The sequence below is a fragment of the Sinohyriopsis cumingii genome, chromosome 15 (assembly GCF_028554795.1).
Source record: "Sinohyriopsis cumingii isolate HCF-2022 chromosome 15, ASM2855479v2, whole genome shotgun sequence".
Lineage (NCBI taxonomy): Eukaryota > Metazoa > Mollusca > Bivalvia > Unionida > Unionidae > Sinohyriopsis > Sinohyriopsis cumingii.
The window spans coordinates 150,201,558-150,229,555 of NC_142975.1; the positions used below are offsets into that span (position 1 = coordinate 150,201,558).

General features: G+C 36.8%; 1 protein-coding gene across 1 annotated transcript; it reads right to left on the reverse strand.

Annotated features, from left to right (window-relative positions):
- LOC149783057 (uncharacterized) lies at nucleotides 1-27,996 on the reverse strand. The gene is made up of 2 exons (XM_089934655.1): nucleotides 27,931-27,996; nucleotides 1-12,541 (listed from the first exon to the last, which is right to left on the reverse strand). The coding sequence occupies exon 2, from the start codon at nucleotides 12,355-12,357 to the stop codon at nucleotides 7,444-7,446; it is 4,914 nt and encodes a 1,637-aa protein (XP_089790781.1). The 5' UTR covers nucleotides 12,358-12,541; nucleotides 27,931-27,996; the 3' UTR covers nucleotides 1-7,443.
- Between the last annotated feature and the right edge of the window lie 2 nt (nucleotides 27,997-27,998).

Genomic DNA, 27,998 nt, shown 5'->3' on the forward strand with positions numbered 1-27,998 from the left:
TCATGCAATAATTATTTTTATTGTCACTGTCTTTAGAATAGTTCCGATAATCAGTAATTTACAGCACGTTTATATTTGATACATAGGTATTCAGAGGGATACAACCTCATAGTCACTGCTTACAAATCGAGATACAGAACCAACGTTCACTTCACATACTTTGAGCACTTTACGATGGCATTTTAAACGCAACGTTAGTTAGTTCCATGGAATGCGGTGTCTTCCCTGCACATCGTACTGTATCTATTTTGCAAAATCCCATCAAAACAAACAAACCCCCAAATTTAAAAAAATAAAAAATACCACATAATCAGTTGGTAGCGGGCTAAACTGGCAAACCAATATTACAGGCCGGTAACTAATATTATCACTTTCATATAAATTATTCTGAATGGCTTAATAGGTCAAACACATACACGCGCAACACCAGTACAAAGTATAGGCTTCCTCTCATATTTCAGCTCCTTAAAACAACGAATTGTGCTCGCGTGGGATATTTTAGATCACGTTACATAATTGGTTGGTAGATTCACAGCGGCGAGGTGCATAATAGTTAAAAGAGGTTCAAAATTTCCATCCTGCTTTCAAACGCTATCTACATTCACAACATCCTCGTCCCCTTCCGATGCGAGTCGGATAACCTGAATCCTTGGAAACTGACTCTGAAGTAATATTAGTGATACTTAACCAACTGCTAAGTTTATGGAGAACAAGAATCCAGCTACATGCAAAATAATATATTCTCATAATAAAATACAGACGCTGAAATAATATTTCACACAATTTCAACCATAAAAGAAATAATGCACTTATAATTTTGCACGTAATTTTTTATTTTAAAAAAAATGTAGATCTGGTTAAGTTTCCAGAGCCTCAAATATAATAATATAAGTGATGGCACGTCAAAGAATCGTTGTCACATCAACGAGATTATTATGGCGTATAACAGCAACGGGCCTTATGACTTCAAAAAAGGGCCACCATTTACACCCGATGTTTTATTCCAGCATTCGAGAGAGAAGTTGTAAAGTTATCTGCAGTCTAGTCCGATAAATTATCCCCCAAATCTGTGTTGATACTGATGGACGATATATACCTCTGATATTATCTGTTTATTAAAATGTGCAATTTTGTTGCATGCAAATCTTTCCAGAACACACATGCATACAGTTTAGACACTTACAGGTATTTGGTAATAGCCATATCTAGCGCGAAATTCAAAATGGCCACATGACAAAAGGTTGTGCTATTCCACGTGGATTCAGAAGTCGCCAAACATAGAATTTGATCCGGAAATATTATGTGCATATGGCCAAAAGAAACCTTCAGCCGACAGTACTCAACAGCTGCTAGAAATACCGATAAGTGTATAATATGTACACCCATGTGTTAAGACATAATGGTCTGCAGATGTTTTGCAGGTTTTAATGAATAGGTGTATAATCTCCTAAAGCGCCAGTCAGTATCATTACAGGTGTGTGGCTGATTTATCGGCCCAATCTTTTGTCTCATAAGTGCTAAAAGTTTGACCCACATGACAACCGAACTAAAAAAATCGCAACGTTGACGTCGCCAACAGGGAAATAAATTAATATCTATGTTTCGCCATTCGCTGGCGCAGGTAAAACAATAAATTCCATGAAACTTTACATAAATAACAATAATTTCACAATATAAAATTTGCTAGCTAAAACTGGCTTTTATAAAAACACAACAAATAAACAAACAAAAAGCAAAGATTACTGAGAGATACACAATTAATATATCACTGCAAAAAATATTGAAACCTACCTTTAAATCACAACATAATCAGTGCGGGATAAACAGACAACAACAAAAAATCTAATTTATGAATCAAAACTAAAACCATAACAGCTGTGCGTTATTAACCTATCGAGAACATAGGCCCGTGTGGACTAATGCAATCATATAGTCTCAATTGGTTATTAACCAAAGAAACGGCGTTTAGCTAAATTTTGTAATAAATATTTCTAAACATATCAGTACAAGTCATTAGTTTTTCAACGCGGTAAGCATTCAGTACCAATGTTATCACCATGCTAATATTAAGCAAAGCTGACAAACAAGTGTCAAACAAGCCCCTCGAACGGACGGACGCTCTACTGGCCGATTAAAAAAATCCAGACTATTTCTATCTTTTAAATGCTGAATGTTGAAAATATCTCAGATATTTTTCAATAATAACAAGATTTTAACATTAGCTGCTATGGATGTCTGATTGTTATTATTTTTCATTTAGGCCCAGGAAGACGTCATCAGAAATCTTTTAGTAAAACCTCATGTTGATATGACGATCCATTCAGGAGGAGTAGCTGTAACAAAATGCACAAGATCGCCGCGGTATCAGCAATATTAGAGGTCAACCAACTACACATCAAAAAGTCTTCCGGTGACAACCTCGTGTCAATATAGCGAGTAGCGAGTATAAGATTTTTCAAGATGACTACAGTGGCAGCCATAGTGGAAGTCAGACTAGCACCATTTTAATTATTTAGGACCAACTTGATATCATAAAAGACTTTTGGTGAAAACCCTAAATCATTATCCATTCAGGAGAAGTAGCGATACGAAGATTTTAAAGATAACCACTTATTCTGATGTCCAAGCGGCATCATTTTTATTTAGGACAGACAACAGACCATCACATAAGCTTTTCTAGTCTATGACCAGTAGAGCTAAAAAAAAAAAATAGAACAAGTTACCCTCGACAATAATATGACATTACTTCATAATTTGGTACAGTTAAGTATACAACATAAATAGATAATGCAACAGTTACACCTTTTTATAAATTGAGCGGGCATTAAGAAAGAAAACTCGAGGCTATGTTGAACTGGGCATAAAATGAAGGAAAAAAATAAAATAAATAAAAACCCCGTTTTTACAGAAAAATTATACATAAAGACCCTCGATGATATAGTGACGGTATATATTGTTGGCATCCGTTAGTCTCGAGAGACGGTGTGTGTATGTATGTGTGTGTGTATATATATATATATATATATATATATATATATATATATATATATATATATATAAGATCCAGATAATCATACTACTTTGTAAAGCTTTATATTGGCAATTTTCTTTAAATTCAGCCACTGAAGTCATACAACTTTCCTGATCGAGAATTCACTCGAAATCTTGAGCTAAAATATATCGGGTTCGTAATAGCATTTAATAAAATCCAAACATTATCTGCTCTAGTTACTCCTTTCCTATAAAGTACTCCTTACATACGTATATTTGAAAATTGATTAGGGAGTTTACAAAAACTCCTTGACTCTTGATGTTTTAGAAATTAAGACAATATTAAGTTACAAAATGAATCGAATATAACTTAATGAAAATATTCGGTTTTGTGGATGACGTGTAGACTTCGCCTACAAAGAAAAGTGCCTAATATTTACATGTAAATCAACATATGTTTAATTCACGTGGAGAATTCCAAAATACCCTAAAAAAAGGTTTTACAAATTTTTCTTTGATTCTATCAAACATGTACTAAATTTAGTAAATATTTAGTAGTGTCCATGTATGAAATATCAGGAACTGATCCCATGTGGGATTTTTCATTTCAGATGGAATAATGAAATTAGTGTTCCTTCAAAAACAAAACTTTTCACCACATATAATGGTCTATATTGACAATGAAGTAACAGCTAGAAGTTTTTTTTGTAAAACACGTATACTTCCCAATGATGTCATATTCCTAATAGCGTTATTTCTCAAACAAATATTCCAAGCACTGTTTTACAAAAATGTTTCGTTTTTTTAACATTGAAAGTTTTTGAATAAGCAAGTCATGTCTGATAATAAGACACACACCATTAAACACGCGCATGCACAAACAAGCAAACAAAATACACCCCCCCCCCGAAAAAAATCCACACATTAACCTGGCTAGGGTCCTGGGCTTACGTGTTACGAACTATAGGAGGGAAAGCTAAAAATGTGATATACAAATGCTGGAATATGGATTCACTTGCACAATTCTAAGCCACAAAGGGACATAACTTTATATAAAAATATACTGTTAAACATGTGGAAATCTAAGAAATGACCTTCGCAAAGTGTGTACATTACACGACTCTACATCAAATAGTTTTCTGCATCGTGTTAAAACATACTCATGATCAACACAGGAAAAATATTCTAAGTCACCAAGCAGCACAATTTAGATACAACAGGGTTATATATGTGATCATATACTGACCATGATATCAAATACTGACCATGACACATTGTGTAAAATTACATGTTTATATTGAATAGTTTTTTTTTTACAATCCCTCCAAGAGGGATTCAGACATAAATTGAAAAATTTTAAAACACAAAGGGTGATAATAAAGGGCGTAAACTTCCATGGTCCTAAATCGCGCTGAAACGGGTAAGGTACAGATGTACCGACTGTAAACAATTTTTTAAAAAAATTCTTTCACTGTAGTCGCTTTATTATCAATGTATTAACAACATATCAATACAAACCATACTTAAGATCTATCAATACAATAGTCAGCATGAAATACAGTTTCTGCCACCTGCCATCGCAGTAGGTGTAGCCCATGTAAATTTTCTCCAGTAAAGGGGCTAAATGAATTAATGAAAAACAAAAACAATCCAGCCGCCACACACCCAGTCCCAATAGCCAGTGTGTCTTGAATAATACTAATCAGAAATAATAAACCAATGTAACAATATTTATATTTTATATTTGTTTCGTCCTTTTTTTCTTCACTAATCAGTAAGGACAATATTCACCACTAATTAACACTGAAAACAAAATTAAAATGGCAACGTACAAATAATATCGCTAACGCTAACATATAACCTAGTGAATTTGTATTGGTATGACAATCTATAAAAAGCAAACAAGTTTTGTATATTTTCACTTAACTAAACAAGAGTGACAGATCTGTACACAAAATAATAATAATCTGAATTTAACGAAATCTTTTGGTATGATCCGATTATTATTTTATTCTTCAGATCTATCCATATATGCCAAAGCTACAACAGAGAAACGAAACAGAACCACCACGTGCATAAAAGTCTAAATGATGGTTATAAAAATAATACTGACTTTAAATACAGTACAAGATAAACATCAAAATTAAACAAAACTTACTCTAAACAATTTCCATATATATACAAATAGGCGTACAATTTTGTGTCTCATGTATGTACGTACGTATGTATGTATGTGTGAGTTTTAATGGCACATCTAGTAAATATATAATACATGTTGGCGATTATATTTATAAGACTTACCCTCAAATCATTCATTTAACACGTTTGTCCAACATTCTCTTGTAAGATTTTTCATGAAAGGGTAAGGCTGATGATATTGGTTAATTATATGCCTACATTTCACTTTGTCGCTATTTATGCATTACGGTAAGAAGGTGGCTAAAAAAAAATTATTTCATCAAATTATGACTGTAAAATTGCAAAATGTCAATAGTGAAAAAAGGTTAGACGAAAATCGGTCAATACGTCTTCAGCACACATGTACCAAAGTCTTACACAAATGGTACGAGCAGCGGCCTCGCTTAACGCTAAGAGGTTAGTGTTATGACTGGTCGGTTTAATGTCAAGATAATGTGACTAGTTGGATCTTGATGCTTCGCGTCTGCGGCATGATGCCCCTGTGCTGGACATCACTATAAACTGCCACACTGCAGACATCGTAGCAATATTACTAAAATTGTTAAAGCAACATTAAAAATCTAAATCACACACACACACTGTATAATGTACAACACTTTTTAACGATCTGTTCTATGTTGTACAGCCGAGCGGAGATCTCTCTCTCTCTCTCTCTCATTTACAACCATTCTAATTTCATATGTCTTTTCAGTTTATTCAATATTACGTGAAATTATTTCATCACTCAATGCACGATTTTCAGGTGCGGCTTTATCTTAGCACGGTTCTTTTAGTAATATGATGCACACATATCGAGTTGAAGGGCGATTTTTTCTTTTTGTGTAGAGGGTGACAAATGTTATTAAAGGCTTCACTCAAAGGACGGCAACTGCTCTAGCTTTTAGTCTTAATCAACTTTCTATACAAGATCGCAATTTCCCATGTTAATCACCCAGCAAAAACGCAATGGTTGGTGTCGCGAATGACAATATTTCTGGGTTAAGAGACAACTTTTTGATCTTTCCGCAACTTATGTACTGTTGATCACGGTACGACTGCAAATTAATATAAATATTAAAGCAAAGAAACTTGAAAAAGGCTTAATACAAAACTATTTAGCTCTCTGCAAATGCCCTAGCATGTGCTCGTTGACCGCCCTCAACATAATCCGCATCCTCGAGCTTGACACTCAAAACACTATACTACATCCTAAGTTATAGCGCTGTCATGTTACGAAAAGTGTATCTGGCAAAAAATGACTTTATTTTAAATCCTCCTGCACCGTAACAGCTTCTCTTTACAAGCCAAATATTTCTCACAAACCAATAACAAATATAAAAATCAAAGTCACGAAAAAATTGAAATATTAATCTTTTTATGAAAACAACCGTCAGTCATGCCTTAAACAAAGATGTTGGGGTAACTTAAGTATTTCTTGCAAATATTGGAAACAACATATTTCTTGAAAATTCTTCAGAGCTAAACTTAGGTTATCCCCAAAATACTCCTTTCCCTTTCGCCACTGGTTTTCCTTCCCTCTTTCGATTCTTCTAAACAGCTATATTTCTAGTAAAGAAGAATGACTCCGACAATGAAGTAAGAAAATAGTCATTTCATACAGAAGACTTATCACCTTTTCATAATTCCGGCAAACGCACCATTCATAATTTAAAAAAGCAAAAAAATGTCTTACAATATAGACTTGCCCTATACATTTTCATCCAATTTGCATGTGCTCATATTAGCGGTAATAACTGGTAAAGCAAAAGGACAAAGACCACAATTTGTTAAAGTGTATATATATATATATATATATATATATATATATATATATATATATATATATATATATATATATATATATAAAGAGAGAGAGGGAGAGAGGTTTCACCGTGCTTGTGTATTTGTCAACGAACTACAATTTAATACTCCGTGAAATTTTCACCATATTTTGTATTCATGCAAATTATTAAATGCCAAACTTAAAAGTAAAACATTTAGAATTGCAGGTGCTCTAAAAACTTAGGTATGAATTGGATCGATATATACATAACTGGGTATAACGATCATATAATTATGTCTAAGATGACAAGTACAGATTTGAAGATCTATTCAAATGATACATCTGACTATAATACAATTTCAGGGTATACATTGCCGGATGTAAACTAATGGACGGAACCAAAGTACACCAAAAATTCTACATAGGCCGCTGAAAAATGGTCCACACATACTCTTGATATACTCCAGATAAAATACACTAAAAAACTGTCACTATGCTGGTTCTCGTATTTGCTGTGAAACTCTGCTGCAAAACCTCTTTGATACCGGACTCCGAGTTTGATCTGATGAGGGCTTTGCTGGGACCTCAAGAGTAAACTTGATCACATCTGAATGCACTCTCATATGCAAATTCAGCTCTGCTTTGTTGATCGTTTCGAATCCACACTGACAGCATCGGAAAGTTACCCAGCAACATATTTTAGCGTTTGGCTCTGGTTCGTCATTTGACTTTTTAGGACACGTATTTTTCAGTTTGTTTTTGATAATCCTGCCAAACTCCGTGACATCGTCTTCAACGGTATCTTGGGCTTCGGTCACAGAATCGAAGTCTATGGCTGCATTGATGACCTCATTTGTGAATTCGTAACTGTAGTTCTGATTACTTGCATGGCGCCACATGTGGGACTTTAGGGATGGCAGATGATGGCAAACGTACCCACAAAGATTACATTTATACTGCTCTAAAGGCTGCTGTACGAAGCGCTGGTCGTTTACATGTCTCTTCATATGTGACTTAAGACTGCGAACTGATACAGCAGTAAAGCCACACAGCTCACACTTAGGCTCTGAATGAGCTTCTGTGTAATGATGGCGAAGCTGTAATACATTGTTAGTCGTGTAATCGCACTGGGAACACATCTTCACCGCTTCATGAATTCTGAGATGATTTTTAAGTTCACGTGTTCCAGTTGCTATAAAGTCACAGTATGAACAACGCATGTTTTTCATGCAGGATTTTTCCCTCTTGTGAACACGCAAATTAAAAGCTGTTGGAAATTCTTCTTTACAAATATCGCAGGCGTGCTGCTTTCCAAAAAAATGAGTTTTAACATGACTATGCAACGCTGACTGGCTTTTGGTTTCGAAGTCACAGGAATCACAGCACTGAATCTCCTGTTCATTATGTGCCCTCATGTGGGCTCTCAGCTGACTTTTGTAATTGAATGCTGATGGACACATCTTACACTGGTATACACGAACCTTGCAGTGCTGAATCATGTGATCCTGTAGAGCTTCACTGGATCCTGCAATAAAGTCACAGAGAGAGCACTCAAACGGTTGCTTTGTCTTGTGAAGTCGCATGTGTTGTCGGAGCAAAAAAGTACTATCATTCATGTAATGACAAAGTTTACATCGGTACTTCATTTCACCGTCAACTTCAACTTGCTCAACATTATCAATATCAAGAGCGGACGTATTTTCAACTGAATTCCTCCTACTTCTTTTTTTGGTACCTTTCCTTGTAACCGATGTCAATCCATCGTCATCTATATCTGATTTGGACCTTTCTCTCAATTGTTCAATCACTGCCAAAAGAGATGAAGATATGCCGCTTTTGGGCTTTTGAGTCAACTCAGAACTTTCCAAGTATTCAGAATTTTCGTCCATAGTTTTGTCTTCCCGTGGCTGCACAAGCGTATTCTGCTGCGTTTTCCTTTCTACGGGATAAGCTGGATTATAATTAGGACCTTTCTGCAGCAGAGAAAGCAACGTTACGGCTGATTCTTGAGACGATGCTGAAAAAGTTCTCTTTCTAGCTGTTTCATCCGGTGTGGATGGTCTCCTCTCCTCACCTCTGACATCGGCACTTTTCTGTCTGGCACTTTCTTGTGACTTAACTCTCCTTTCTCTCTTCGACAATGACCGGTCACCCGCTTGATTGTCAACAAACACTGAGTTACTGACTTTAATATGACTGTCATTTTCGTCCCAACCAGGTGCTAAGAAGAGGCTCGATGAGGAAAGCTTGTCCAGTGGCTCATCGTGAGGTGTTGTGATGACTGTAACCTCAGAGGACACTCCGGAGTCACTCAGCTCTGATTCTTGTACTTCCTCACCCAAGGGTTTGCAGTATCCAAGCCTTGGGCTTCCTTGCTGACTTCTCATTCCTGTATATCCCTCACCAGCGGTAACTGTATCGACTGATTCAACCACAACATTTACAGGAGACTGGGACAACTCACTAAACTTTACTTTTTTCACACTCTCAGATAAAACAGCATTCTGAACCAATTCGTCAGAATGCCTTTTCACTCCTCTTCCTTGAACATTCTGTCCATCACTGGGACCAACTTTATTTTCATTTAATCTAGAACTTGCAAGGATCCGGTACGAATAATTATTCTCCGCAATCAATGACCTTTTCGAAATATCGTCCAAACTGACACTTTCTGGAATAATTTCCACTTTAACAGGCAAACGATTTCCTGTAAGCAGATCACCATCTTGTTCAACTTTACATGTATTTTGAGAAGTTGGCGGTAAGACTGTGACAATTTTCTTTAAATGATCGTCATCACTTAAATATGAGGAGGTCTCATCTTTCTGTAGTTCCGACTCTTTCATTCCAACCATTGCTCGTGCTGCAAGTAAATGGGCAAGTGCAGGTGCAACATTGCTTATCTTACTTTGTTCATACACTATGATTGGTGAAACTGCAACTGATTCTGTTGTTTCTCCTGCTTCACTTTTCCTTCCTTGATTTGGTGGTCTATGTTCACTTACTTTAAATTCAACTACTGAGCCATTTTTGACTGGCTCCAATTTATTTTCTTCATTCCTCGTTAAACCTGTATCTTCGTAAATGCTAAGAGGTCCATTTTGGAACATAGGATAGTCAATGTTTTTGTGACCGGAATGTTTCCAAATGTGTGCCTTAATTGTACGCTGATACTCACAAGTATAACCACAGATAGTACAACGAAAACGTCCGGCGCTGCTATCATGGGTAAATCCAACATTTGTCGGATTTCTTACAGTATTTTGCTTTGACACTGGAGTTATGTAGTAAACCACAGCCTTTTCCTTCTCCTTGTCTTGCTTTTGATTACTAGTCTTGCTATCTGGGTCTTCTTTAGTTGAGAGTTGCAAACTTTCTGAACATAACTTATTCCTGCTCAACTCAACCTGATCTCGAACAGCTTGTGACCTCAAATTTTGAACTGAATCAGCATTCTGTCGTGACATGTCACTCTTGACTGAAAGAAAAGTTGATGACGTTGACCTTTCTCTGTCAGATACAACTTGAACTGCCATACTGCTTGACACAACTAGACTTCCAGGGGGGTATTTCTTCTGGAGTGTGTTCACTTTGTCAAGAGTCCACGAAGCATTGGGAACATTGTTTTCTGAAGTTATCTGCATTTTAACACCATCTGAAACTTCAATAGATGCACTTCCCAATGGAGTCGACATCGATGGTGTGCTCACTGTCACAGAAGTCAAGGACGAAGACGGTTTACAACCGCCAACAGAAGATACCTGTCCATGGTCTTTAGTAGACAAAATTATGTTTTTGACAAGAGTTCCATTACTAGATGAGGTAGTTTGTGAACCATGGTCTTTGGTTTGCTTATGTGTTGACATATGTATCATAAACGATTGTCCTTCCGTTGACTCAAAATCGCAGTATCCACACTTAAATAACATTGGCGTTTTACTACTAGCTAACTCTACGACCTTTGCGGGTGAGAGTGTCTGTAGTTCAAAAATATTATTTTTGCTGGAAATAGTGTTTTGTAACGTATTTTCCAGTGGGTTGTCATGTTTTCCGTTTTCAGTAGTCAATATAGATTGCTGAAGCTTGTCAACACTTTCTGAAATATGGTTTAGCATATGTTCTCTGATGACCTCAGCATCGTGAGCTGTAAAACCACATGCAGAACATTTTATCCAAACTGGCTTTATAACAGTAGGCTGTCCAATTAATGCTGCAGGGGGCTTAGCTACAGGTAGTTTTGGCAAGGAAGATTTGGATGCAGCTAAATGCATAATATGCTGTTTAAAATGAATTTCAAACTGTGACCGGTCTTTAGTGAGACAGTTACAAACACTGCACTTATATCCAAGTTCATCTACATGCTTGACTTCAATATGTCTTTTGATTTCTTGCTCACTTGGAGCAACATAGTCACACAAATCACACCCATATACTTTCTCTGTATTATGAACGGTCCTGAGATGAACATCGAGTCCGTTATCTCCTGCTTCTGATACTAAATCCTTACAAATTGGACATTTTAAAAGCTTATGAGTGGTATGCAGTTTGATGTGGTTTGTTAAATGACCTTTCTTTCTAAATGTTGCATTGCAATGAATACATTCAAATGGGCGCTCATTAGAATGCACTATCAAGTGTTCTCGTAGAGCATGGCTTCTTTTCCCAGCATAGTCACAAAATGGACATTTATATGGGCGATCAGAACTGTGCACAAGATCAACGTGTTGCTTTAGATAATGTTTGTTCTTGCTACTGTAGTCGCATTCCTCACATTTATATATTTCTTTACTGGCTGAGTTTGATATCTGCAGATCCTCTACAACCGAATTTGAAACTGGCCCGTCATCACAAAATACCGTGGTTTTCTGACCACTGACAGCGACATTAAGTAGTGCCAAAGTTTTATCAGATCCACAAGCTACTCTGCTATCAGAAGCCGCGATACTTGAAATTTCTGAGTCGCCGCTCTGGATACCTGAATCGACGATGCGCTCAACTACAAAATACTGTCTTCCTGGATTTGCACTTGTCTTTGAAACAATTTCTTGTGTCCTAGAGCCGGAATAGTCTGACGTGTAGACAGTGATAACTTTACTATTATCTGAAGAAGAACTGCCATTCGGCTGATTGCTTGAGAGCTTCTGGAGAATCAATGACTTAGTTCTATCTGACACTGTTCCAGAATTACTATTTTTCTCACATGCGTCTGATGCAAAAGAACAGACTGAGTCGGCGGACATCAGTTGTCTTTCATCACTAACAAGATCATATTTTAGTTGATTGAGATTATGCTGTACAGTTTTATTTCTTATAGTATACCCTGAACTGATCTTATAAAATTCAGATCTATTAAGAATTCGCTGAGATTTACGCCTCGGAGTTTCATATTCTGTACTATCTTCCATTGCAGTTGTCAGATCTATTTACAGCGTCATCGTTTTGAGAGTCTTGCAGATTTTTCGATGTTTCCATTCACGTCTCAACCTGTATACGTGTACATGAACTGAGATTCCACTTAACGTCATGATGGTTGAGCAAACCTATTGCCATGATGATCCAAGATCACCTGCAGGACACGAATGACAAACCCTGCAATAGAAAAGAAATCAAATTACATTCACACATAGTCGGTAGCACGGATGCCAATATTAGCGTACATTTTAAAAAGCAGTTCAAATCTCTAAATAAATAACATCCTCTTAGTTTTTACATCACACCATAAACACTTACTGAACAAATGGAACCTAACGATATGATGCGTAAGGTTGACAGAAACTGTTAATTAATCTTTGTCATTTCATTCGAGAGAATTAGAAACAATATTACATAAAAAATGCCTTTAGACTCATGAATCGAAACGATGAGGTAAAAATAGCAAAACAATTTCGTACAAAACCAAGGATTTGAGTACTTGATCGAATCTGCTGCTTTCTATGTCTGATATAATAAAAAAAAAGACGGCGGATTTTCATAATCAGACCAATTAAACGTATGCAGGTCCTACGTGGCATGTTAGCGATACCATTAAATTCTCTTCAATTAAATGATCAATCCAGCAACACTATGAAAGTCATAGTTAGGGAGCGGCGTCCCCTGAGTACTACAGAATGTCTTATTGACAACATGGCTGATTTAGTCCGATATTCGATAATTCACCTTTCCTTTCCCGCAGAAGAATGTTCGTAAAAAAATGTATCAATCTGATAACACGTTGTGGTCACCTCCCCCCAACTAAATACTATATTGGAATGAAACACTTCCACATGGTAAAATAATGATCCACATACTTTCTTCATGAAAGAGTGTGTATGTGTGTGTGATATGGATTTTTAACGTAGCTTTAACAATAGTACAGTCATATCGCTACGATGTCTGCAGTGTGACAGTTTATAGTGATGTATAGTACCTGGGCATCATGCCGCAGACATGTAGCATGATGTCCCACCCAGTCACTTTATCCTGACACCAGGCCGACTGTTAGTACCATTTTGACTATAATTATATTTTATCCGCACTCTGAAATAATTTTCAAAAAATGTTACAATTTCTTTTCTTACGTTACATAAATATGTGCTTTATTTTTCCAATTTTTTAACTATTTATTCAACGCCACCCAAAAGGGCAATATTTAACAAGAATTTATTTTCCGCTTCAAAAACATATTAGACTGTTTACAATGTGTTGCATAATCTGACGACTACTTGCGATAAAACTAAGAAATATATTGTGCTGCAGTAATTATTTAATATTACATTAAATGACTGCTATTGTTTTATCTTATCTTCTAACTTGCGATGCTGTGCTATAAAACACCAAACCAAACCAATATATTTATCAATGGGCGGCTGCATGAACAAATTAATGAATGGATAAATCTGTAGCAACAGCGATGTCATAAAGTCGTCTAGTCTCACACCAGTGTTGCAGGACGCATTGTGAACCCTGCCGACATGACGCGCCAAACTGATCTGGTTTAACTTAAACTTTTATGCAAGTACGCTTATACAAGTGCACGTTTTTCATTAACTCAGTGGTTTTATTGTGCGAATTAAAATATTTTACGGAAGGCAAGATGGCCATAGAAACGTAGAGGAAATATTTTTAAAATGTACAATCGTCCAAAACAAATCAAGGTTTTGATTCACTCTTTGTAAACTAATTTCTGCTTTTTTAAATAAAAAATGACCACACTTTAATTTGCAGACTATCTGATGTGATGATTTAAATATAAAACATACAAAGCAACAAGTACCAAAAAGACACCACCACCCCTTGCCCTACAGACCGCATGCAATACTGCAGTCAATACTGCCAAGGCACAAACATACTTGCCATAAGAGAGACTACTGTTGGGAACGTAAACCATTGGGCAGCACATTGTCGACAGGTCGCTTGAATCAAATATCAACTATGGGCGAGGGTTCTAAGGAACGTTCTGTATTCCCCTCCCCCCCCCATACTTTTTAAAACCTAAGCCTACCATTATTCTGATGACTACTGAAAGGTGAATTTCCTATTTCATGCCAAATATAATCAAGTGATATGTACTTATGACCCAGGATTCGACATCAAGAGGGTAGAGAGACCCAAGGATCCGTGCTGACTCCATGAACGATTTTTATGCGATGAAGTACGTGTATATAACGTTATATGGTCGGGATTTCAATGGCTTGCAGTCATGATCCAAAGGCTGTGCCACGTGGAGTATGGGAAGACGAAAACAACAACAATTGCTAACTGCAAAAATAACTTTTTCACAGCATGTCAAGTTTATATGTACTTTCGTTTTTAGTAACAGGTTTGCGCCAGATGGGGTACGGGATGAACAAAATACCAGTCAATCCTAACTGCAAAACTTATTTCGTATCATGGGAAGATTACATGAACTTTGTTTTATAACTGTGAGGTTATGAACAGTTCCAAGCTAGATCTTAGAGCAGAGTCGGAGGGGTGTACGTAGGGGATAGGTCTACTTACATTTATGCAATATTCCAAAGATAAAATCATACATTATGTCCATTAAATTCTGTTTAAATATGTGTGGATGTTATTTGACCCCCTCCGTATACACACTTCCTGTCGTACGGACATGAATTCACTTTGAACATAAGAAAGATTGCCTCTCTACAAACATTAGTTGGGGCCTCGAGTGGCTGAGTGGTCTAAAGCGCTCTCCGTTACGGATCACTGCCATCTCACCTCTGTCTGCGTGGGTTCGAGTCTCGGAATCAGCCGATGTGGGTATGTGAGAAAGCTTACCAGTAGCGTCTCGTGGGTCGGTGGTTCTTTCCGGGTTTTTCCTCCACCATTAATACTGGCCGCCATGTATAGCCTATCGTGTGCTGAAAAATGGCGTTAAACCCTACAACAACAACAACAAACATTAGTTAATGCAAGTGTTATCAAATTTCTAGAAGTGACCTTCAAGAGTTTGCACAAAAACGTTAATATTTGAATTGCCGTTGACAATGCATAGCCGCGTGCATATTTCTTCTTCTTCTTCGAAAAAAAAACAAACATCGAATATATGTAATAATACTTCAATACAGCTTTTAAAGCAAATGTAACAATGCAAGGGAAGGCATTTAAGGAAAATTGGATATAGGATAGCTTCTAGCTTTTGCATAAGCCACAACATTAAAAGAGTCATACAGCATGTATATTTTACATGGTGTAACTGTTTTCAATACATGCTTTACAAAAGTAAGAATCTAATTTTTACTTAACCGACCAAATATGATCGTGATATAACCCCACATATCAAGTTTATTCAAAATCTACTCACGAGGAAAACATGTTGGGTGGCAAAATAAATATTTTAAAAAAATAATTAAAAAAATAAAAAATATAAAAGCTGTGGAAGCAGATGACAGATGACTCTATTAGTATTTGCATATTTCGCTCATCATTAAACTAACCCAATATCTTTCTGACTTACTAGCATCATTTTTTCAGCAAACTCTCTTCTTAAATAGAGCCCATATGATATGGCGAAAACAAGCGTAGCGTTTCCGGTGCTACACAGTGCATTAATTCATTAATACGAACCGATTCGCAGTTTTTTTCTTCTTCTTATCAAAATCTTTATATAAGCCTATATATCGAAAACTGAGGCCCATGTGGGACCGTAATCACTCATCTTACAACCACACAAACCCAACTACAAGAGCAGCTGACCAAAATGTATGGGTTATTATAATACCTTTTGACATGTGAAGGTTTTCCTGGTGTTTTTTTTTTTTTTTTAAATCAATGGCAAACATACTGGATGTGGGATCCTATTATCAGTGCCGACTTGAAAAACCTAGCGCCACGATGCTGTGAAATTATCTCAACTTTTGGTCACCGATTTTGAAAAGAAATCGTTTAAGGGTTCATCTAATTTTGTCAACAACCGCCATGTTTAATTGTGGATCAGCATCATTTGTGCAAAACTGAAAGAAGTTTTTGCAAAAATGACTTCTGTCGAATCTGGTCAGAATTTGATATGCAGTGTATGAGAAGTCACTTGATGTTGGGTTCTTTTGTTTTATTTTTGTAAGCAATCGCGGCCTAATTTGCAAGCGGCTTTGTTATTTGTAAAAACTCTAAAGGCCTTCGTGCGTGGATGTTTTCTGTCAGTTTTTAGTCAAATTCTGTTCATCGATTTTGTAGAGAAGTAGGTTAAAGTTCTCTTCTCTTTTTAATTATATCAGTCATTTTGATAGGCTTTCTGTCAAATGCTGTTTCGCTTTTTTTCTGAGAAAAAATTATTAAACGTTTCTTTTTTTTTAAATTATAACTGGTAACATATAACAGCAGTCGGCATCACTTGTACAAAATTGAAAGGTCTTTATACCAGAACGCTTGCTTAACTTTCCCCAAACTATGTTCTATAATTTTTTAGCAACCGTTCGAAGGTTTCTCTACTTTTAGTCACATCGGGCACATATGACTACGGAACATCAACATTAATAGGTTACTTCATTTCTATCGGAAATTACTAACGAGTTTTCTTCGGACGGAAATACTGCACGACCCTTGGAGTGCAGTATATCCATCCGACAAAACGAATTCATGTTTTCCCATATAAACGCAGTAACCATTTTATTATGCGCTCATCTTCTTATTCTACCTAAGGCTTAATTAAGTAAACAAAAAAAAAAATACAAGAAACAATTTAACTGTATGCCGTATTCCAAACTAAATACACAACCGAGATTCGTCATTACACAACAACATTATTAATGTGCACAATACTCCGCCCAGATAAATTTGAACTTAATCGCGCTAGACATAACTTTCGAAAGAAAATGGCATGTCTACTTAAAATTGAAATTTGGAAGTCATATGAATGCGCATTGCAGCAACTTTTCCACTTGATCTGGAATGAATAGGTTTGGATATTTTTGTCGATTCTACGAAATTTCGTGATTATGGACTGGATTTATCTGTGACAATTCCACATGAAATACGTAGGATTGAAGCAGCGAGGGTGAAGCGTGTTGACATCTGCAAATGTGTTTCTGTTTCTGTCAGACTGTTTGAAATCATAATGTGGGAAAATTGTTGTTGTTGTTGTGGGGCTTAACGACTTTTTTCAGCACACGATAGGCTATGCATGGCGGCCAGTATTAATGGTGGGGAAAGAACCCGGGAAAACCATGGGAAGAACCACCGATCCACGAGAAGCTACTGACAAGCTTTCTCACATACCCACATTGGCCGAATCCTAGACTCGAACCCATGCAGACAGAGGTGAGATGGCAGTGATCCGTAACGGAGAGCGCTTTAGACCACTCGGCCACTCGGGGCCCCTAATGTGCGAAAATGAAAAAGGTATTTAAATTGCAATTATGAAAAAGACGCTATGGAATGTAATGCTTAGTTCATTTTGAGTGCAGTAAGGAGGATGTAATTGCACTTGGAACATATCAGAAATTACAGTACAATTTCGAAATGTGTAAGCAAGATTGAGAACCTATGGCATGGCTCATGTAATTCGGATTTGCAGATCTAAGAAAGTACATTTTGAGGAAATTCAGAATGTAAAACTGTAAGTATAGTTTTGGCCATTCTTATTACCAACTAAAAAAGAAAGTGTATGCATTGTCACTTGCATGTTATTTGTAAGGACCCTGTCAGACGTCTACTGTATAGCTAGCCTAAATCCAAAACATTGTATCAAAATAGTTAATGCAGAATGTGCCAAAGCAGCTAGTATGTGTCAGTCCACGAAACATCTGCTTTAGTTCATTCAGAAACAAATTTACTCAACCAAAACAAAAAGTGCCTACTACGCGAGTGTATATGATTTGTTTACAAATCAAATGTGCTGGCGTCCGCGTCCATTGTTTGTTTACAATAGAAAGTAGTTCCTTTATAAACATGAATGCAATATAAACTGCACGAGAGTTCAATATCGTACAATACTGCACAATTCTGACTGTAAAGTTAACTGGGGAAGAATCATATAATAACTATAGATATCTGAGATGCTTTTCGAAAAATGTGATCAAATTCTGTTCATTTAAATTTAAACAAAGTTTAGTAGCGACGGTCAAATTTGATTGCAGATCAGTATCATTGGTAGTTTCAAAATGTTTTCGTACTAGAAAGGCTTTCGGCGTTGTTTGTGTGCAATTATGCAGCACCATATCAACAGCTCACTTGACATTATGAGCAAACCCCGTGTTCACGGAACTCCTGAATTTGAGTGAGGGCAAACGTATTAAGTTCAATCCTTGATATGCAGCAATAAACCAGCTGATTAACATGTAAGAGTTGGGACCGTTGTAACTTATTTAGGTGGAGTTTTTCAAAGTCCATTCATAAAAATTTATTTCATGCGAAATTAAATAACTGTATCATCAAGGGCTGCTAAAATTCATCATGCCTTAATATGGGTTTGTGCTGAAACAGTCATGTCATCCATGAATTCCCTGCTGGATGTGAGTCTGATTCCAGTCATGGTCTTTAGTTCTCTGGATTTCTTTTCAGCTGTTTTGATAAGATTTACTCACTCAACAAAGATGGCAACTGAAACAGTACAGGATGTGATTATGCCTTTCTTCAGTCTTTGTCACAGTGTTGAATCTGTTGAGAACCTCGGGTGACTGTTGCTGTAGTAACTCATCACACGCTGGGAGACAGGGTAATGTATATGGCAGCGTTTCAGGGCCACTATAGTCAGCGGGTACAGAATAGAGCCTTATCTGTCATAACTTCATTTTATTTGTTGCTATCCTGACGTTTCTTTGGGCGGTCTCTGAACAGCCTGTGCAGATGCTGAAAACCCTCTGCAACGTTGTTTGCTTTCTTCAACTACTTTCTCATTATCTGAGCTATAAGCGGATATTCTTGATCTCCTGTTGACGCCTGATTGACTTTTTTCTAATAAGTCACTACAGCGTTTCTTTACAAACCCAATCATCTCTTTCCCAATCGTATAAACTAGTGTATGTAGAGTTTGCATTTTTTCTCCGCACCTGTAGGTTGTCTTGCGTCAAGTAGTTGATCAGCCATAACTCTGCTGTTTCCAATCTACTGACATAAGTTTGTCTTTTTTGGTCAATGCTCCACCCCCTCCCCTACATCTGTTGTTGGCTGCTGGTTTTTTTGGCTCGATCTGTTGCAATTTCTTCCATACATGCTGCCGGATGAGCTGCATATGATGTCAAAGGTTGACTGATGAAGTTTTCGATCGTGAAATCTGACAATCACGTGTTCTGACTCACGGTATCTTCCAGCAAAAGAGAAGGAAATCTGTCATCCACGTCGATATTATGCAGCTCATCTTATTATCTTGCAAAGAACATGTTTTTGGAATTTCCCCGGTTCCTGCATCAGGTAGCTGTCAGAGAAGAAGCAAAGCGACGGAGCGCTTTGCTTGTAAAAATAACCTGCATCTCACCTTTAGATTGTGCACACTGCTGGTGCTTACCGCGTGCACACTGCAAACTAAAATGACCGCTCCATTGTGGTAAAATAAAATCAGCCTGAATGAGTCTTAAGCACAGTGTTTAACAACTATTAAAATAGGGAAAATGAAACTTGCCAGGCTAGACAATACCAGCTTCTGAAAGTGCAATGAATGAACTACCAAAATGTAAAAAAAAGCTAATGGCTTTTTTTTAAAAATACAATTTACCTCTGAACTTCAGGAAGTGAAAATGACAAAATGGAGCTAGCATTTTTTTTTTATATATAAAAAGATGCATGTCTGGATTAAGGCTAAGCTGTTAAGTCTGAGTTTCCTCTGACCCTTGTCACCCCATTTTTGATATTTGGACATTTATGTTGGGGTGTAGGGCCAGAGTCCATTCCCAATCGAAACGTTGGAAATGGCCAACACCATTTGGTGTCGGCATGTGGTAGCCACTTACTAGCCGGCCCAGCAAGCTTGAACGATCTTTTATTGAGATATACCTGCATGAAATCGATAGAAATATGATATATTTTCTCAGAAATTGCGTTCATAGCATTCGCTATGTCTTTAATCCGCTGACGTGACGAAAGTACACAGTTGCTGAAATTTGACCTGGATCTGGCCAGTTGCATTCCACGTGACCACACAACTCTCGCAACCTACATGTCAATGACATCAGAGGTCATACAGTCACATATTACACCCATCAATCATAAATAATAATAATAATAATAACAATAATGAGGATGTTGTATAGCGCCTAATTTTAGAAGCTATAAGCGCTTTACAATATTACGCAGCATCTATATGAGAAGAAAAAAAAAACAGATAATGATATGATTACAAAAAACAAACACCATGAAATTAGAAAACATTAAAAAAAAAACTTGCTGAGAATATTTAAGGTAGGACACATTATTAGGTCTTCAAGTTTGTTCTTGCAGTCGAAATAAGTGAGTTTTGAGAGCCCTCTTGAATGTGATCACTGTGTCTTTGTGTCTTAGTTCAATGGCAATTCATTCCACATTGCTGGGCCCTGGTATGCAAAAGAACGCTGTCCATATGACTTTGTTTTCATGGTGGGAATAATGAGTATACGATTGTCAGAATTCGAGCGTAAGTATCTTGCTGGTGTCTACACATGGGTGAGGTCAGCTAGGAATGTTGGACTAGAGTCCGACAGTGAAACGTAGCACAGAGAACAAATTTTGTGTTTGATTCTGGATCGAATGGATAGCCAGTGTATGGTACAGAGCAGCGGGGAGGTGTGCTCTGATCGTGGTACTCTAAGTATGATCCGAACAGCTGTGTTTTGAACTTTTTGATTTGTGATCTGATTTGGATTTTAACGTACCTTTTAACAATTTTTCAGTCATATCACTACGATGTCTCTAATGTGGCAGTTTTTAGTGATGTCTAGCACTGGCGCATCATGCCATAGACATGTAGCATGATGTCCCACCCAGTCACATTATCCTGACACCAGGCCGACCAGTCCTAACACTAACCTCTTAATGCTGAGCGCCAAGCGAGGCAGCTGTAAGTACCATTTTTGTAATCTTTGGTATGACTCGGCCGGGGATCGAACCCACGACTTCCCGCATCCGAGGCGGGCACTCTAACCACTTAGCCACCGGAGCGGTTTTGAACTTTTTGAAGTTTCTGGAGTAGATATTGAGATGAGCCAGATAGAATTGAGTTACAATAGTCCAGTCTTGAAAGTACTAATGAACACACAAGTGTTTTCGTGGCATCAACTGAAAGATATTTGCGAACTGACCTGATGCGTCTCAGCTCAAGATATGCAGCCTTGCATATGTTCATGACATGTTGGTGCAATGTGAGAGTACTGTCCAGAGTGACACATAGGTTTCGTACTGACTGTGTGAATTTAATGTTGGTGTTGCTGATATTTATTGTTTGAGGTAAAGGATGTGAATGAGAAAGTCTTTGTGTTGTGATCAGAATGGCCTCAGTTTTATCATCACTCATATGCAGCTTGTTACATGTCATCCATAACTTCACATCACAAATGCACCTCTCTACACCTTGGATGGAAGCATTAACTTCAGTTGGGTGGCTAGATTTGTATAGTTGGGTGTCATCAGCGTACAATTGGCGAGACACTGGATGATGATCTATGACACGTGAGAGCGACTAATTGTACAGAATGAAGAGAACAGGTCCAAGAACAGACCCCTGTGGAACATCACAACACAGATCAACTGGGCTGGAGTGTATTCCATTTGCAGATACAATTTGTGTCATGTTGACCAAGTAGGACTTGAACCACAGTAAGGCTGTATCATGAATGCTAAATACATGCTGGAGACGGTGAAGTAATATATAATGGTCTATTGTGTCAAATGCTGCAGACAAATCAAGGAGGGTGAGTACTGTAATCTTTCCGCTATCCAACGCAGAGAGAGTGTCATTAACTACTTTTAGAAGAGTCGTTTCAGTACTGTGGCAAGGGTGATATGCAGATTGTACATTGCTAAAAAGACTGTTTGAATTTAGATAAGATACAAGCTGGGATAGAACAACCTTTTCTAAGATTAAACCAAAATAAAGGAAATTAAAGGTTCTTTGAACAATACCTAAGATATACGTGGTCTTTTTTATATGCATGGTCTTTTTTAAATAGCCGGTAAAACCAGTGGGGAAACTCAGGGAAATTCTTTTTCTTTAAATTTCTAATCCTATGCAAAATAAAAAACTGCAGAACGACACCTATATGTTTACATGTTCCGCCATTTTGATATATGACGTCATGTGCCGTAAAGATGATGTAAATATTTGATAAGAGTAAATAACTCTCCTCAACACTAGTACCAGAAGAGCTATTCACAGCTCTTCTGCCTTGTACAAAACACAAGCCCTGACAATTGCACCTTGTGTGTGTGTGTGTGTGTGTGTGTGTGTGTGTGTGTGATTTGGATTTTTAACGTAGCTTTAACAATTTTTAAGTCATATCGCTACAATGTCTGCAATGTGGCAGTTTATAGTGATGTCTAGCACTGGCGCATCATGCCGCAGACATGTAGCATGATGTCCCACCCAGTCACATTATCCTGACACCAGGCCGACCAGTCCTAACACTAACCTCTTAATGCTGAGCACCAAGCGAGGCAGCTGTTAGTACCATTTTTGTAAGTCTTTGGTATGACTCGACCTCCCACATCCAAGACGGACGCTCTAACCACTGGGAAACCGGAGCGGTCACCACTTATGGAAGTTGAACAACTAGAACCGGTCATGAACAAACACCGGCTAAGATGCTTCTCCATTGTTCCTTAGTATTTACTTTTATGGTAGGTCACGCAAGCTACAAACGGTCCTAACATCATTGGTAGAGGAATGCAAGGTGGCTGATGCAAGACTCCCAACAATTACGAGGGTTTTAAGGGAAATAATTAGAGCCATAATATAAGTTGACAAGAAGAAAGTGGTCCATAGGACAGAGACTACAAATAAAGAAAGAGATGGGCTCAATTCAAGGAAATCCCGGAGATGGAAAAAATCAGGCCCTGCTGATTGAGATATCATTTCGCAGGAAAATGCATGCAGAAGTGAGGATGAAGAGAGATCAGCAAGATCAGTGCAAATGGAAAACCAAACAATGTGGACAAGATGGAGACAATACGGATCAAATTCGCACAGGGTACTTTGGCAATAAAGCTACCGTGAATTCATTTCTTGCTTAGGTCGAAGTACAATCTGCTCCCATTGCTGGCACATCTGTACAGATGGAACCTGACATGATCCCATATACCCGTTATGCCATAAAAAAAGCTACACTCTAGTAAAGTGTATTGTCATGCTAGGTTGCTTTGGCCCAAGGGCAATTCAGATGGAGAAAGGACAAGATCTTGAGAGAGACGGTAGTGTGTTTGTGTGTGTGTGTGTGTAGAGAGATGGTAGTGTATACCCTAGGGATGCAAGACTGATAGTGAAATATCCCCTTGGTGTTATACCAAGTTAAACAAACCAAATCATGGTGTCAGAAATGGGGGTCAAATAATTAATTCTCGAGTCTCTCAAGTACAAATGAGGAAAAAGAGAAAGACTGGAGATGGAAAATCTGGAACTCAGAAAGGTCATGTCCCCAGTTCATCAAATCTGTTAAAAGGGGGCAAAAGAAATCTGCAACAATAAACAAGGCTGTAATATTCCAAGAAGTAAGGTCATGGGACCCGTAAGTTGTACAGACATAATATAGGTTGAGACTGCAAAGAGGATTATGTTGGTGTAACTGACCAGCCCATGCGAAGAATAAATGGAAGAGGCAGATAAAAGATGACAAAGAAGCATCAGAAACTGGTAGAGAGCTGCAGAGCAAAAACGATGGAAAACTTGGCTATTCCCAATGGAAGTAGGACATGGGGTTTCCTGCACAGTTGACCTGAAGACTGCTCAGTACACTAGGAATAATAGAAAAAGCATGGAAAATGCCAGTGCTGACACAGAGTAGGGTAGCATAAAGGGTGTCAAGTTGGATCTGGCTGAAACACAAAGAAAACAACTTGTAGCTAACACAGATGGGCAAATTCTGATCAACACTGTTATGTTGACTGATGGACAACATATACCTAGATATGCCATAGATCACGTGAGCTAAAAATGTGCATCTTCTTATATTTCTAAGTGAAAAATTTAAAGGAAATAAAGGTATTCAATGCAGTTATTTGTTTAAGATATATATTTTGTCACACTGTGTTGTGCATGTTGCTAAGGTGTTACGATTGTATGGTCTTAAACTTTGTATAAAAAAAAGAGTGAAAACCAACAAGGTTGGTAAAATTTGGTTGATAAATGTATTTCCCTAAAATACAAAGTGAAAATTGAAAAAGTACTAACAATATTGTGAATTAAATCCCAAACAGTCCTAAAAGTTATAACAAAAAGTCCACATGTGTGAATTTCCAATTGAATTCCAGTGGTATTCCAAATAAATTCCAATACTGAATCTGCTGAAGTGCCTTAAGTCGCAAATGTGTCAATAGTCTGGATTGTGATGTTGTGCCAAGTCTTTTGATGTATCACAATAATATGATCCAAAATGTACTTGTCTGAATTCACTATGATTCCAGATTAATTCTCCAGTCCATGAATATTTATCACTTTGTAATTCCAGTTAATAATTTTAAAAACTGAACATAATAATAAGACTTATTCTGTTCCAGATGTTAAGGCAAGAATAAGTAATTTTTCAGGTAATTTTTTTTAATATATTTCATTACATGCTATTGTAATGTAACACTGCATGCTGGCCTTGACCTTGTACAAAATTTAAATCATTTCTGCTTGACCTCATTGACCTTTTTTAATTTCATTGATGTCAACAACTAATTCATAGCTAAATTATTCTCTGTGTATAAGCTTAATATCAGGATTATTATTCAGGTAAACAAGGAGTAAATATGTTGATTTGGGTCAGGGTTTTGGAGACTCCAAAAGTGAATTTGGAATTTTACAGGTTATTATGTTGTAAATAAACAAGGCTCATTAGATTATTCTAGAAGGTTATTTTCCAATAGGTAATTTTAAAAAAATAGAAAATGCTAATTGAGACTTAAGGTCGAGCAGAGAACTATTTAATCTGTTGATTGTGAGGATTCAGTCCTTCTTGCTTTAACATCAAACAATTCTGAGTTGTATTATGTTGTGACCAGCTTGGGCTGAATTTTATTTTCTTCAAATTGTTGAATTCAAGTTATTATTTTTTCTGGAAATATAAAAGCACTCTGGATAAAATTCTTGGATAAAGACATTCACTGGAATTTATAATGAATGGAATAATATTTCTGTGATTCAACAAGAGACTGTTGATACATCAACAGTTTAATATCTATCACAGACACGTCAGTGTTGGATCTCTGCAGGACTTAAACTGAGTTTTATTCAGGACTTTTTATTATCAGGACTTGTGTCTATAATTCTTGGATTATTCTGGGATTTAATTCACAGAACTGTAAGTTCTTGTTTCTCATTTTCACTTTATATTCGAGGGAAATAAACTATTTTTTAAATTTTACAAAGCTTTTTGTCTTTTACTTTTCTGTTACTTATATTAAGAGCATAGACTCGTAACATCACAGATAGAAATATTATTATTAAACTGTAATGGATAACATAAAGTATAAAATGTTCCTTACCTGTCTAAAGTTCTTTTAGATATTCACATTATCATGTCTGCACAGGAAAATGCAAGACTGAACTTAAAAGTGATGACAAGTTGGAAAAGACATGACAGATAAAAGAAACTGCCCAATTATGTAACAAAAAAATGCATTACATATAAACACTAAAGTAGGTGCTGATACATGTAATATGAAAAGATCACATGGTGCAATAAATGCAAAACAAACAGCATTATTTACAGAACACATCCCCTTTCTCCTGGTTTTTTTATATTATTAACTTGCACATGGGCAAGTACCTTAGATACTCGAGCCTGCCTGAGCCAAATTTTATCTTGTATTGGAATCAGGTAATTCATTTGCAAATCCCTGTTTTCATAGATTTATTAAAAACCAAATGTTTTACCAGGCCATATTAAAGTGAAATTAATACAAGTTATATACTTCTTGGTCTGTTTTTCTTAAGTACTTATTTTGGCAATCTAGGTGGGAAAATAATTCGGAAATAAGGTATCTGATAAACTTTTCTGACATTTTCATCAAGTACATAATACCCAAGGAACGTAAACTGTGTATATAATGCAAATCAAATCTGTAGTAGTATAAGTCATGTACTTTTGGGTATCATATAATAGTGAACAAAGAAAATTTTCAAACTATATGTGAAAATATGCCTGTGTATGCTATAATAGTATTAAAAAAGTATAAGTTCAAAATTTATCAGTGAAAATATATCTCCTCTTCACTTAATTTTTTCATCAACTAAATTTTTTCCATAGAACACATACTTTATTATGCATATCAAGGATATATTTGATTTGGGATATAACTGGTATAGTCTGTACCGTACTATGTTATATTTTATGAGTAAATTCATTTATTCTTAACAACTGGCATATATTTAATATTCTTTCTAAGCAATGAAATAGAGAAATAGGGAATTTGAGTAACAGAATTATACCAACTGTATTCTTACATTTTCTCTCAGCCTTTCACAAAATGTCAATTGTAGTTTGTATACTCCTTTCACAAAATATCATATAGTTTGCATACTGTAGTTACAAACGTAAAACAGTGAGCCTGGGGTCTCTCAACCCAAGCACAGTTCCTTTATGTCTTAAAAACTTTTTTGTTTGTAAATAAAAAGAACATTTATACTGAAATAACCAGTGTAATGTCCCTTGCCCAAGGGAAAAACCCACTACTCCCTTATCCAGAGTTAGTACATTTGGACAATACTGTCGACTGGACAAGGTGTAGTGCTGATATATATGCTGTGATTATCATTATGTTAACGTTGCGCTGGAGGAGGGCATTCACTATGGTGCCAAGGATGGCCGAGTGGTCCATGCGCTCGCATTATCGTTCCCTCAGTCACACCGCGCAAGTTTAAATTGAGTCTTCCCGCAACCAACGTGGGTATGTGAGAAAGCGTTGTCAGCAGCGCTCCGTAAAGTTTGATGGTTCTTCCCAGATTCTTCCTTCACGCAATATACGGCATTAAACCCTAAAAAACCAAGACGTCAGCGACGGTGGTAAACACGTGGTTCTAATAATAACCTCACATGCCCGAGGTCAGACTTTGCCGCAGTACTACAGTACGATGAAACATACGAATTAAAGTGCTATCGCCACCAGGTTTTAGCAAATGGGTTTTCAATATAATGGAGCTCTATGTGAAATCAATCGCATCAAAACTACAAAACATAATAGGCAAAACTAGAGACCGTATTTCCTGTAAACTAAACTATCCATCAGCAAACGCGCCAAGAATCTCAAGATTGCCACAACTGTTTTTCAGTGTTAACTATAGTCTGTTTCATACCATTAACGATTAATTTCATAAAAATTCCTTTAAAAAATGCGAATGTGTTAGCGAAATATGTTTTGCTGAAAACCATTATTTTTTAATATATATGTATACTCACGGATCTTCGAGATTTATCCATCTAATACTGTAAAATTAGGTACAAGATGGCGATTTTTCTGGTCACGT

Excerpts from the sequence above, each read along its gene's own strand:
- LOC149783057 (XM_089934655.1), bottom strand. The coding sequence starts at position 12,357 with ATGGAAGATAGTACAGAATATGAAACTCCGAGGCGTAAATCTCAGCGA.